The 13,824-nt window shown below is 42.6% G+C and overlaps 1 protein-coding gene across 17 annotated transcripts in view; it reads right to left on the bottom strand.

Annotated features, from left to right (window-relative positions):
* CD44 (CD44 molecule) overlaps positions 1 to 13,824 on the bottom strand; it is a 91,437-nt gene that overhangs the window by 18,985 nt on the left and 58,628 nt on the right. For 3 of the 17 annotated variants that reach the window (XM_019812260.3, XM_019812266.3, XM_011286808.4), the window contains 6 exons: positions 13,422 to 13,547; positions 10,948 to 11,061; positions 10,373 to 10,489; positions 5,808 to 5,936; positions 2,737 to 2,838; positions 877 to 975 (listed from right to left, as the gene is read on the bottom strand). The exons of 4 other annotated variants lie outside the window; for them this stretch is intronic. In XM_019812260.3, the coding sequence (XP_019667819.3) occupies positions 877 to 975; positions 2,737 to 2,838; positions 5,808 to 5,936; positions 10,373 to 10,489; positions 10,948 to 11,061; positions 13,422 to 13,547 (687 nt within the window). The remainder of the gene's footprint in view (positions 1 to 876; positions 976 to 2,736; positions 2,839 to 5,807; positions 5,937 to 10,372; positions 10,490 to 10,947; positions 11,062 to 13,421; positions 13,548 to 13,824) is intronic. 10 more of the 17 variants (XM_019812263.3, XM_019812269.3, XM_019812261.3 and 7 more) reach the window with 9 other exon arrangements.

The following is a 13,824-nucleotide window of genomic DNA, read 5'->3' as shown; positions in this document are numbered from 1 at the left end:
TGTGGAGGCGGAATCAATGGTAAACTCACATTTGTGAGGCCGCCACCCAGCGGATGCCTGTCTTCAGAATGGTCAGATGCTACAAAAGCTTCCCATTCGTTATTCACGAGTACGGAGCAAAAGACCGTGTACTTCCTTATACTATCGAAGGGAAGCAATATTTTGCAATTGGCACCACCTGGACATCGATGGAAGAGATTTCGGTGATCCCCATACCCAGAAGGGGCATGTGTTGCAACACCTGCCCGGATGATCGAAGTTAGGTTTATGCCACTACAACTAACTGTGGCCTTCAAGTCAATTCAGGGACTAGATAATCTTGAGCTCTTACTCAATTTAGACCCACCACGGGTGAAGTGGAAAAAACACATCACTGAACTGAAAAGCAAAATCATGCTGCCCGCAAATGGAGTAGCAAATGCAAGGTTTCAAAGACCCGACGCTTTGATTATTCTTTCCTTTGCCATAAGGGCACTGCTCCCTCAGTCGCCAGCACCATGGATTTATGTCCAGATGATGAACGGCAAAATAATGTTATCAACGAAAGGGAAATAGAAAGTGATAGCCTTCAGACCTTTACACCGATTGCAAACCATATATGAGCAATATGTTATTTTAAGACCACGCTGCTAATTCCACAGCTTAAGAAGCCTGACCTTTAAGACTAAGAAAGAAATACGGTTTGCACTCAATGTACAGACAGTAGCTTCTAAGAGGTCTACAAAGCAGAAAAATCAAAGAGCCATCACCAGCCACACCTTCTGATCAGAAGTGACAGCATAGCAGCAGTCAACTGATGTGCCTCCACCAAAGACACTGCAAAGACATCCATAATTTATCGATTTTTATCAAGAGCTGGAGCCAACTGGGCTTTACCATCCTTACTGCTAGATGTTGGAGTAGAAGTCACTGGATGGTCTTTATCTTCTTCCCAGTCTCCATGTGATGTAGAGAAGCTCTGAGTATGACTCTGCTCTGTTTCAAGGAGGGATGAATCCAACATTAATTTGGAGCCGTGAAACACATCCTCTGTTACCTGCTGACAGGAGGGGTCTAACTATCGCAGTGTCCGATGGGTAGGTGCATAGGAATACTGTAGTTTGTGCACGCCACTCTCTTCTGATTGATAGGAATGTGTAACGGAATTCTGTTTTGTCCCTTAACTGGCTCCTAAGAACTTCTTTTTCAGTGTCATCAACAAAGGCAAAGTGACAAGGTGAAGCCTGAACCAAGACTTTGTCCACCCTGGAACATCCTGGCCCAAGTCACTCGGGAAAACCAGAGAACATAGAGACAGGGGAAAAGGAACGGTTGAATTCCAGTGCTCTTATAAATGATCAAGAGTACCTAGCTGCGGGTCAAGAAGCACAACCGTAGGGTGATAAATACGACAGCAGCAGGTAGTCTACCCCTAATGACAAAAAAGGGAAGAAGTTCTAGAATCCAGAATAACCTGCTCGAGTAACTCGGATCAAATTTACACAAAGAAATACTTCAGTACCTTCTCAAGAATATTCAATTAAAGTTACCATTTTTCATCTATTATTAGGTTTTTGATCTCGCCCGTGAATGAGGATTCTCATCATTGCACTAAAATGCCAGGAAACGCTTGCCTGGGCAAACACAGGACCTTCACTGACATATATCAATTTGAGGTTGAACCACTGCCCATATCTGAAATCACTTGGGACTGTTTTGAGTTGATTTCTTTTGGGTCCTTGTAGGAAAGGTACTGACCTCTGAGTTACAGGTGCAGGCATTCCGTAAACCACATCCATAAGCCACGTCCACCACCAAGCACACATCGCAACCAGGAGGAAGACATTCACCCAAATCCCAATCCCAGTATCGGAATACAAGACATCGGGGCCATAAAGTGGAAATACAAGACCCTCCGTTGGAGGGGCCCATTCTTAGGCTTATCTCCACCTCCTCTGATACGTAACACTGTGCTACATACGTTCTTGGTGATCAGCACATGCTTGCTGATGTTTTCCTTTGCCTAAAAGGACTCTGTCCGTTATGGGTAGCAAGCAGTGAAATGAGTTTCTTAATTCTGGATTTCTTTCATATTCTGTGAAGAAATTGCGAATGATTTCAGGCTGATCTCTAAGATAGCCTTGTCCATACAGTGGAAATTAAGGCTCCTGAGGAGTTTAGCATTGCTTCTACCGGATGTTTAGCAGTAGGAAGAGGTCCTGGCAAACATTCCTCTTCTGTTCCCAGGCCCTGTCACCTTTGTTAATTGTCAACAACATGCCTTGCCCCTCTTCTGTGGGCTGTGGTGATTTCCCTACTCTCTCTGATTAGCCAGGCCCAAATGATCTTTTCGCAGCTATGAAAGCAACCCTACCCCTCTCCTGCCTTGACTGGAGGAAAGATGGGAACCAAAGGACATGGTTGAAACATAGAGAAACCACCGTCCTAGCCGTGGTCTTGGGTGTCACTGGCATAACTATTTAGAGAAAGAAAATCAACTTGAGCGGAATCCCCCAACCTTTTTATTTTCCTTAAGATAAGGCCGTTGAGTAGGGAAATCACCAAGAATGAAGGAAAAATCAGATTTAAAGAACCCGCCAGGAAAATATCGGCAATGGAGACCCTTTTATCCTCTGGGCTGAGCCAAGCCCCATAGCACTAACTGCATCATTGTATCACCAAGCTCTGTATCCAGGCCAGTGTGGGCCAGAGCTGAAGCAGGATCACAGGCCAATAAAGGGGCTGTTATGTCCTTACGAGTCGTCACGGAAAGAGGTCCTGTCCTGTCCAACTCTTCCACCGAATGTGTGTTTGGATCTGCAGAAGGTTGAAGTGTTGTACTATGGCTGGAGTCCAGATCTGAGGGAATTAAATCGGTGTTATTGCCTGATTTACTAACCCACCTCCTGAGGGTGGTTTAGAGTCTACAGACAAACCCTTTTTATATTCAAACCCGGACAAGAAGGAAAAAACGTTCATACTGATTGATGCCTGCAGAACTGGGACAAACGATTGCTTCTTCAAAAGAGAATCGTAAGTAGCAGGTGGCTTTCACTTAAAGACTGAGTGTATGAAAGGTACAATTTTTGTTTGCTTTTGCTGGGTCTGGCAGGGCTCTAAATGAGAACACGATGTGCCTCCCAAGCCTCGCAAAAAGGCAGAAACATAACCCACGTGTGACTGGTCCCGTTCCCTACACATTGTCTTCCTTATAGATCCACGTGATCTGGATCGTAGAGAAAAGACAAAACGCACTGGTTCGGACACCATTTTATCACATCTCCCTCACCTGGGTCAAAAGCTTGTTGTTGTTGTTTTGTTTTTTTTCTTACAGCCTTCTTCCCTCTTTTGGCCCTCTTTTGCGCCACAAAGTGAATGGGCATATAACACATAAAGTTATCATCCAATACTACCTCCATGAAGGCCACAGGAGGCATTCAGGGGCAAGACAAAAGAAGCACATGTCAGCGAATCATTCTCCCCATAAACACAAGTATGAGGTGTCCTTGGCACTTAACATGTACAACGTTGAGTGGTACAGAAATGTCACTGACATATTGATATATCCCGTTTCTAGTAATCGTTGCAAAGTGCTGCTGAAATGGTAAGTCCTAAGTGAAAGAGTCACCAATCGACCCACAAGCACCATCACTGTTGCTGGCTCTCCGGCTCAAAGTACCCCCACACCGCTGCATCTGGAGAGATTTGACTAGGTCCAGATGACTCCAGTGGGAAACACTGGAATACTGGGCCTTCACATTCACCCTGCGGCCTTTACATACAAGAAAAGAGAATCAAGATCTTTGTAGGACAAGACGTGGCTAACTGTACTATCCCAGGTCTCCAAAAAGAGGAAAGGCGAGCTAACCCAAATTGAAATCCCAAATGGATATTTTCCCAGAAAGAGCCCTGTCAGTTGAAAGTCTCTAGACACACTTGTTCATCGTCTTCCCCTTCTGTAAGTAGCATCGTTCAAGATGTATCGCATTGTTCTATGGTTGAAGCCAATTGTATTGCCCTTTGCATGTCTAACTCAATGGACTTTCTTTCTATTCATCAGTGGATAATTGATTCTGAAGCTGCTTTACTGGCTTGGTTCCCACCGTGGATAGACCAGAGCCTCCAGCTGCCACGTGCATAAATATGTGTGCTGGGTTTGCATGTAGGCTTGACCCACTCAACCCAACGGCCACAACCTAGCCATTCAAACTCATCTTCCTTTATGACAAATGGACCCAGTAACTCTGAGAAACTCATTCCTTGGTTTTCCTTTCTTTATGTTTCTCCTTACATGAGTATCCTTCCTAAAAAACAAAACAAAACAAAACAAAACAAAACAAAACAAAACAACTTTCCCTGACTTCCTTTCTCTGCCTATCCATGTTTTTCCATCTTTGAAAAACTAAGTCTGATCTACCTTTCTCTGACACTCTCTAGAGGGTCCTCTGGATTTTTGTGTTTATTGTTGGCAACATTCACTTGGCATCTATTTGCTTATTGTCTAGTATTGTTAGATTTATTTTGGTGATAAATGTTTTCCTTCCCTAGCTAAATTTTAAGTTCTTTAAGAGCACGGACCCAGGCATCACTGGGTATATATATTGCATTGCACATCAGCAGAAATGTAATACAATTATAGCTTAAGGGATATCTGATCATTAATATTCGGGTACAGTATAGGATGTTTTAAAGAAATGAAGCCACGGAGACTGTGGAATTCATTTTAGAGATAATTTGGTTCAACTCAATATCAAGAGACATCATCGTCATGTTCTTAGTCCCCATTTCAATAGTTTGTGTTATGTATGCCTTTGGCAGTTTGGATCCAGATAATATATTCCATGCTATGACCAAAAATTCACATTCCTTTATTGAGTCTTCCTGTCTATCTCTCTTTTCGGAATGTTACATCCCTGGGATCAAGATGCCTTACTGAATAATTTTTAAAAAATTGAGTAGCTCAACTCATGGGTACGGTAAGGAACATGGAATCTTCAGCTTAGTAATGACTGAGAAAAAAGGGATACCACCTGCAGCCAAGTCCTACAGATTCTCTCAGGAAAGCTGTCATCTGTTCTGATAAAGAAAGAATTCTTTTTGAATATAAAAATTGGTCAAATAAAATCATAGTCTTCCATTCTTGCAGAACTGCAATTCGTATCTTTTTTACTCTCTCTCTCTCTCTCTCTCTCTCTCATTTCTGTTTTCAACCACTTATAGGTAAATAAAAAATGGTATTTAAGAAAATAAGGATCCCATCCTGTCTAAAAGTTGCCTACTTGTTAAATTTGTAAACATTTATTGAGAGCCAAGAGTGGTCTAAAGCCTAAGTCACTGGGTACCGTATTTCTCTCTAAACGTGGCAAGAATGAATAAGAAAGTTTTCTGAACTTTTTAGTTACTTTTTTGAAACGAGTACTCACCAATTTTTGACCTCTAAGATTTCTCTACCAAAGACAAGTTACATCTTTGGGTCTACAAGGAAAATAGTCACTGGATTCAATCACTTCACTCTTTTTAGAACACTGCACTTAAAAAGGAAATGGAAAACAAATGTTGAGACTGCTCCTTCTTCAGAGAAAATAACCTCCACTCTCACCCTCTTAGGATCTTTGACCCCCTCTGTCTGAATTCTTCAGTCTCAGCCCAGGAGTTCCCATTCAGATGAATGTGCCTATCACTCCCACATAGAAACCTAACTTTTGAAGCAACTTCAAGTTCCTTAGGAAGTAGACTGTTTTAAAATCAAGGGCACATTTCTAGTTAAATAGCCATTTGGTGGCTTTCAAAAACATAATATATATATAAAAAAGCTCAGAGGCTATTACCCATCCATCTTTCTGTTTGATGACCTCGTCCCATTGGATGTGAGATTGGGTCGAAGAAGTAAGTCCAGGAGCTGTCCTCTTGACTCTGCGTTGTCATTCTTTGGTCTGGATGGCTGTCATGGGCCGGGGCTGTTGTGACCATGTAGTTCAAGCAATTGTCAAAGTGTTAGTTGACATTGGGCCAGGGATGCACTGATAATTTTAAAAAGACTTTAGTCTCTAGACAAGACAATGAACTCATCTTCCTGGTATAGAGGGCAAAGAAGTTGTGTAAGCACAGAATGTTTTGGCAGGTATGGGTTTGTTCATGTTCATGTACTCAGCAGTCAGCAGGTGAACTAGACGGCGCAAAATCATTAATGACTCCTGCAGGGAATACAGGATGACTTACAGACGTCAAGCAAAGACGAAGAAGTAGTTCTTGAACCACATGCCCTGTTGCCCCCATCCCCTAAAGGAGGAAGTCTAAGCACATGATGTCATTCCAAGACAACCGCATCCCGGTGAAATGCACATTAGGCTGGTAGGGATTTAGAGAAGGAATCAGGTAACAGCCACCCACAAGATAAACATGAAAGTAAATGCCATTCATCTCAAAAGCATGAATGGAACCCGTTAGAAGCGTTACTTTCTAACAATGGGATCCACAGCACAAGCGACACATAAGAATTCAGCACATGCCACTGCTTCATTCTGAGCCAGCGGAGATATATGGGTAGAGAAGAGTACAACAGTGGGCCCTCAGCAACAACCACATGCCATAGCCAGTCACTGAATCCACGGCTCAGCCAGGTAGGCACTCAGAGGCTTTCACACACTGGCATTCCATGTTTCGGCCACACCAAGAATCGTGCATAGGAGCCTGCGGAGTCAAGTTATCTGGCATCACTTAGAGATGACGACACGACTCGAGCCCGATCTCCACGATCCCACAATTCTGGACTGGAGAAGGTGCGTTTTTGGTAAAGCTCAGAAAAAAGCACAGCAAATTCAAAGAGAAAGCTCCAGATAGACATGACAAAAGTGCTAAATGACATCAGACAGGTATTTTCCTCAAACCATCTGGCTCCATTTCTTCCAACACTGGGGTTCAGACCAAGGGCTTTCTGACATGCCCAGTGTTTCAAAAAGCCACGTTGTAGATTCCTTTACGAAACAAAAGGGAGCATTTGATAAGATCAGAGTCTCTGCTCCAATCTCACTCGGGGATGCCCCAAACGGGATCTGAAAGTGATATACAAAAAGGGCATATTCTCTATGTCTCCTTTGTACGCTATATCCACTCCTTCGGTGATTTGTTATGAGCATCTAAGGATTGGCTCTGTGTTGACCACATCATAATTTATTAAAGAATCTTAACATCTTGTGACAATTCCTTCAATGTCTTTCTGTTCCGTGTCCTCGGCGCTCAGCATTTAACCCACAAGGAAACTTCCACTCCAGTTTGCTTATTAAACAATCCATTACCAGCTGTCCCTGTTGTTGAATGAGAGTCTTCTTTTGGATGATTGGGGATATGCCCCATGCCATCCGCTCTCAACCCACTGCTCTTTCTGGGTAGTTGTTTCTTCCATTGCATGACTAGGGATTTCCTGGGCTGTGAGAAGATGTCAGTTGTGAGCCTTTATTGTTCAGTTTCCTTACCAACACACAGCTTTCTACTTTCAGGCCACATACACATGGGAGAAAAGATAGAAAAGGGAAGCAGCAAGGAGTGAGAGCGCTCATATTCTGAAAGGGGTATTGAATCAATGAGCACTGGGTGTTGTATGGAAGCCAATTTGATGATAAATTATATTTAAAAAAAAAAAAAGAAATCAACGGTGCAATCCTTCAATTTTTCAGATAGGAAAACTAAGACCCAAAGTAGTCTTGCTCAAAATCCTGTAGCCAGATTTGCACCAGGTCAGGACTAGACCACAGTCCATGAATTCCCAGTATGATTCTTAATTTACTGTTGTCCACAGCCTCACATATCCTTGGAGAGAACCGTGTGTTCAAAGAATTAACCTCTTTGCTGCAGTGATTTTGGAGGGAGGAATATATTATATACCAGCTGATGACAAGATCAGCCTAGGGGGAGGACTTCTCAAATGGTGGTCACATACCTCACGATCACATGCCCGGAAATGCACCAGGAGCGGATTTGCCAGCCCAAAAGATGTTGACAATGACCGGGTGCCGCTGCACCGGCACGTTACGACGTTATGTCTACGTGGCATCTAAGATTTGCCAAAATTGCTTTTTACCAAAAGTAAGTCAATGAAAGAAAACTATTCTAGCCAGTGTTTGGCATTATATAAACAATGTGTGATGGGGTAAAAATGCCAACCTCTCAGTGTTGTAATTGTTCAGTTTCAAAAAGAATAGAATGAATGGAATAAAACGTATCAGGGTGCCAAAGCCACTGTCATTTTCATGTATAGCAACGAATAGCAAATGTTTCATTCCTCAAGAAAATGAAAGTCTATAAACTCGCCAAGCCAAAGTATATTTGGCAACCGGCAAGACTGGTTGTATTTCATAATTTTAGAAAATGATATGTATGATTTGATAATAAGAAAAACCTTTAAAAAACTAACACTTGTGTCCTCATTTTGCCTTTGTGTTGGCCAAAACATTCCTGGGGTTAACTCGTTATCCAGAGGGAGGAAAAAAGACGCCCCAAGTCTTCGGTTTTACCTCCCACTGACTAAATCACTGCCTCCTGACAAATAATGAAGTTAGGAAAACCATGGAGCATAATTACAAAAAATGGGAACATCAACCCAAACACAAACCGCCCATTCAAAATGTTTTAGAAAAGAAAGAAAAAGCAAAATGTACGCCTGTGTGCACACATATGGGCACGCACGCACGCATGCACACACACACACACACACACACACACACACACACACTACTCTAGCACTGTCTTTATAAACATAATGATCCTTTAAATACCCAGTAATCCCTGCTGTTTTCAACATACGGATTAGCAGAGCATAGGATTTCCATCATAAAATACAAAGGTTGACTCTCTTCTAGAAGTTGTAATGTTCTTTGATAAAGCCCCGAGGTCACCGACCAGAATCTCTTTATGTTTTGCAAGTACTGATAAGAGAACTGCTAGCATGGTTACTGCTTTCCCTTTCCCTCTGTTAGGTTCTGTTCCATCTGGTTTTTCAACTACGCGCCAGTCATGACGTCCCCTCTTCCCTTGGCCCCCCATCACCACCTTTCGACAATTAATTCCATTAATTGTCATTATTTCCATTATTTCCATTATTTCCATTATTAATTCCATTAATTCTCATTAATTCCAAACCTCTTAAGTAGCTTTCTGCTTTTTAAGTACAAACTGCCTTCAATTCTAAGATATACTCTTGGCTTCCAAAAGGGGATTGGAATGGAATCCCATTCTGAAGAGACGTCTGCTTCTCATTTCCCTCTTCTATCAGAAGACTCTTGTTAACGCGGCTCGTAATCCTCACGCGAAAATAAAATCCGCTGGGAAAAGTAATGAGAGGCAGGCCTGTTGGGCATATTCAGTACAATGGCCAGGACTTAAAACCTATGTCCTGGTGGGTGTCTGAAATGTGTCTTGTGTTGTCTGGAGACATCCCTCAAACTATAGCTTTGCCCTTTGGGTTCTAAGCGGCTGTTTCTTGCATTTTTGTGTTCGGAGTATCCAAGGCTAAGAGAATGACAGTCGAACCGCAGTGTTCAAGATGCTACAAGCTGTTATCCTGAATTAAAGCTTCTTTTGTTCCAAACATGATAGGCATGGCTCCAAGACAGAGGGACCAAAGAAGAGGATATACTTCTTACTTTTTTTACTTTTTTTTGTCTTATCCTCCCAGACCAGTAGTGGTACTTGAGACTGTTTTGGAAAACCTGAGATGTTTGCACATAAATAGAAGTAACAGCGTCAAAGCTGCCCCCCAAGATACTCTGGGCTTAAAAACAGAAAAAGAGCAGTCACAGACATTCAAATACAGTCTGTATGAGCTACTGACCTTCCCTCCAAGGGTACAAGGGATGCCTTTCTACAGTGGAGTGAGGAACAAAATGTAAAAAAAAAAAAAAGAAAGAAAGAAACCAGATTCATCAAAGATCTTCACAGATGATAAGGATTCCAAAGACCGCTGCACTTGTCAAGCTTTCTTTACAGACCCCTCTGCTCAGCACGGAAAGATACACTGTTCATCACACATTTCCATAAACACACACAAATCACCAAACGGAACCTTTAGGAATCTCTAACACACACACACACAGACACACACACACACACACACACACACACACACACAACCTATCTCAGGTACGTTACGCGCATTTCAAAACCATTTTTAACTTTTTCAACATTTTGGCCTTTCGGGCAACCTGACAAGTCAGCATTTTTCTTCCAGTTTCTAAAACTTGTGTATAGATTTGACGGCTTTTCATGCTCTGTGGCTAAAAGAAATTACTGCATGGAAACAGAAGATGTGGCTAATGTCTAACAAAAGAGTCTTCCCTATTCTGCGAAATGACTTCGCAAACTCATCTAAATCAGGACTGCTGACCACCATCCTCCTTACTTGGGCTCGTAGAATGCTGGGTCTCCTCTTCATCGTGACGCTCATGGTGAATGAGAGGAGAGTGTGGTTCGCGGGTCCAGCTTTCTCCATTAGCAATGGTGCTGCTTCTGTCCACATCTGCCGTGACGATGGTTACATACACTGTGACTTTTTATCAAGCAACCTTTGATGTTCTGTTCTTCCATTAAAATGCATGCTATCTAATAGCGCCTGCCTCAACAGTATCTCTGAGCATCTATGCTCAATACCGTGGAGCGGCTCCACCAATCTCTCCCAAGAGAAAATCGATGGGCATGAAATTTCTTAATGATTACCTGTTATTCTACTCTAACCACTTTGTCAAGGGCAGCGTCATAAACCATTTTAATGGGTTCATTTGTATAATAAAGCATCTCGAGCCCAGATGGTATGATTGTTAAGTGGCTCCTAGGTCGAACTGAGTATCCTCGCCAAAGTTAAGAATTTGTGATGAGATATTAACTACATTTCCCACTGTGTCCTGATGATTGACCTTTGCAGCATCACGGACTTTGAGGGAAAAAAAAGTCCTTAATTAAGTATGCATAACCCATTACCAGTCATCCTCGCAGTTGTCTGAAGTAACACTCCTGGATTCGATTCGCCTGGGCTCCATTGGGTCCGATCCTGGTTCTGTTTTGGGTGGTTAAAAAGCCGTGGTGTGGTTGAAACTGTGATAATGATGATTGAAGCAATTAGGAAAATGTTATTTCTCGAGCCTCCACCACTTGTTCTGTACATGTCTCCCTTCTTTAGTCTATGCAGTGAATCATCTATAGCAGGTTGCATAGATGGTTGAGTGGAAACGGAGGGAAAGCAGACAGTCACTTCAGCTTGATTCAGCCACCCTGTTAAGCAGCTCAGTGTCCTCTGCATTCTGTCATAGAATACGCTCGGGTCAGAACATGAGATTTTCCGGAGAAAGCAGCCAAAGAAGCTTCAGCAGAAGAAAGAACAGTTTTGCAAACACCAGCCCTCCACCGAGGAGACCCAAAAACGTCAGAGCTTTGCCCATCCATGCAGTCCGTAACAGCCCTGTGCGCTTGAAAGCCCAAGGAATTGGTATCACTGGCAAGTGCATTACATGCAGAGCCTCAGGCTGAAGAGGGAGATACCTGAAAATTATACCACGATGATCACTTTATTTCATTAGTAGTTCTGGTGGGGAAAGGAACACCGTAAGCAGCCACGGATTTCCTACAGACGATTCTAAGAAAGAACGTCTCCCCGTAGCAAGCATAGGATTTAGCTACCCATTTCTGAATAGTTACAAACACCTACGGTATTGTCATCACAGGCAAAGCATTTCATGAGCAAGCCATTCCCGGCCAATGAAGGAAAAACGAGATTCTCACGTTCAGTACAAAAGCACCGTAGGTAACCAACCACCATCACAGCAGCTCCCCGGAAAAAGAAAAAAAAAAGGCAAACTTCCACCAGCAGCCTCATACTGTCACCCAAGACGACAGAGCTGGGACAGGGGACGGCACCTGACAGAAGGATCATGACAAAATCGGGATCGATTGCTTTTGTGAAAATACGACTTGCAAATCCACCCTAACTCCTTCAAACTTAATTTCGATACTCCACTGATACAAAATTCTTTTCGGAACTGTAATGCTATCAGCCCTTACTTCGCAAGTTAAGCACGTCAGGTTTCGAATCATTATCCACATTCCCAAGAAGCAGGAAACAAGCGGCAGCTGACACACCCCTACAGTAGAAAGAAGGCAGCCTGCAGAATTGTACGCACAGGTGCCAAGTAGAAAGGGGAACTGAAATTGGAAAATACGCCACAGAGATGAAAAATACCCAGGCAAGTTTTCCCCAGGAGCTTGATCACACAGTTTATTTTTCTGGTTGATCGGCTTGGGTTACCGCCCAAGAAAGCTGAGTTTCTGAAGTATCAAGTCCATATCTTTACTGATGGCCCCACCTGGAAGATGGGCCCACTTCCTGAACCCAGAATACAGTGTAATAGTAAATAAAGTTCTTGTGGTCTTGGTTATTTGCTTTTCTTTCTGAAGTCATTAAAAAGAGTTGCCTTGTTTTATAGACCAAGCTCTGCAGAGGTGTCCGGGCTAAAGAATACACCACTTACAAGCATCTCGTTCTCTTGAGTATTCTCTATTTCTCTTGAGTATTTGTGGCTTTCAATGCCATACATATACTCAGATGCCTCAGGGCCCAAGCCATTGTTTGGGTCCCTCCCTTCCTGGGTGCTATCCACTTGGGGATAGTACTCTCAGGTTTCAATAGGACAGACAGAACTTCAGTGACCTGGGAGAGTTCATGGCAAAGGTACACCTTCTCTAAGGACAGGTTCAGAATTCTCATCTCTGTTCAGCAATATCTTAGATCATTACAGATATGTCGAGGAAACCCCGTCACCTGGTGGAATATTACACTGATCGTTGCCTGTTTTTTTCTAAGGATGCTTTTCAGCTCAATTGCCATCTCTGGTCTCAAAAAGTTTTACAACTGTCACAAATGTGGATACTATTATGCAGCGGTTTCACTACTGAAACACAATGGTTTTTAACAGTTGGGCGCCGCTTTGTTAAAGCTCAGCTGACACTTGTCCTTCCCTTCAATGTCTTTCTCTCCTATTGGTGCCCTATTCATTTGTTAAAACCAGATGTGCTCCCTTGATTTCAACCAAGTTTTGATTACCATTCTTGAATGCCGGTTCCCAACGTTTAAGCCTTTCTAGGGCCGTCTAAGTCTTCAATTTAGAATTGAATCAATTCTAACTCTAAATAGATAAACCAAAACAGAAAGAACCCAAGGCATTCGGAAGTTTAGAAAAGCTATTTGCCCCGTTGCTCTTCCAAATATGTTTGGGCTTCCATTAGAAGAAATCATTTTTCTTCCTTCATAATCTTATCAAGGTATAACTAAAGTGTGATCAGTCACGGGTTTATGCTCATTTTCCACATTAACTATTTTCTAAGAGGGACCCTCTTGGGCACCACTCAGGTTAATCAGTAAGCCTCGCATAAATGGTTCTACCGTAATTGATTATCCTTACTGGTACTGGAGATAAAATCTTCATCATCATCAATGCCTGATCCAGAATAACTGGGGTGTTTGTCTCTTTCATCTTCGTTTTCTTCAGTTGGTTCCCAGCCTGCTGAGATGATATTTGAATCCGTACCTGTTGTGGTGACTTATGTTAGTGGCTGCACTGGATGCCAAACAACCCATTTGACAGAGGAAGAAAATCAGGCACAGAATGTATAATGGAATTCCCAACATTGTAAGGGCAGAGTGAGACATCTAACGTGTGTATCCCCAAATTCTTGCATCCTGGTCTCTGAAGCTAATGCATAGGTTTAAAAACAACCAGCTATGACCTTTACAACTGAATGATCTCCTTAAGGAAGTTAAAAGAACACATATGGACATAATCCCACCAAAGACACAAAAGAAAA

Source organism: Felis catus, chromosome D1, assembly GCF_018350175.1.
Source record: "Felis catus isolate Fca126 chromosome D1, F.catus_Fca126_mat1.0, whole genome shotgun sequence".
Classification (NCBI taxonomy): domain Eukaryota; kingdom Metazoa; phylum Chordata; class Mammalia; order Carnivora; family Felidae; genus Felis; species Felis catus.
Note: the sequence above shows the minus strand (reverse complement) of the source record. Positions and strands in the feature narration are given on the sequence as shown.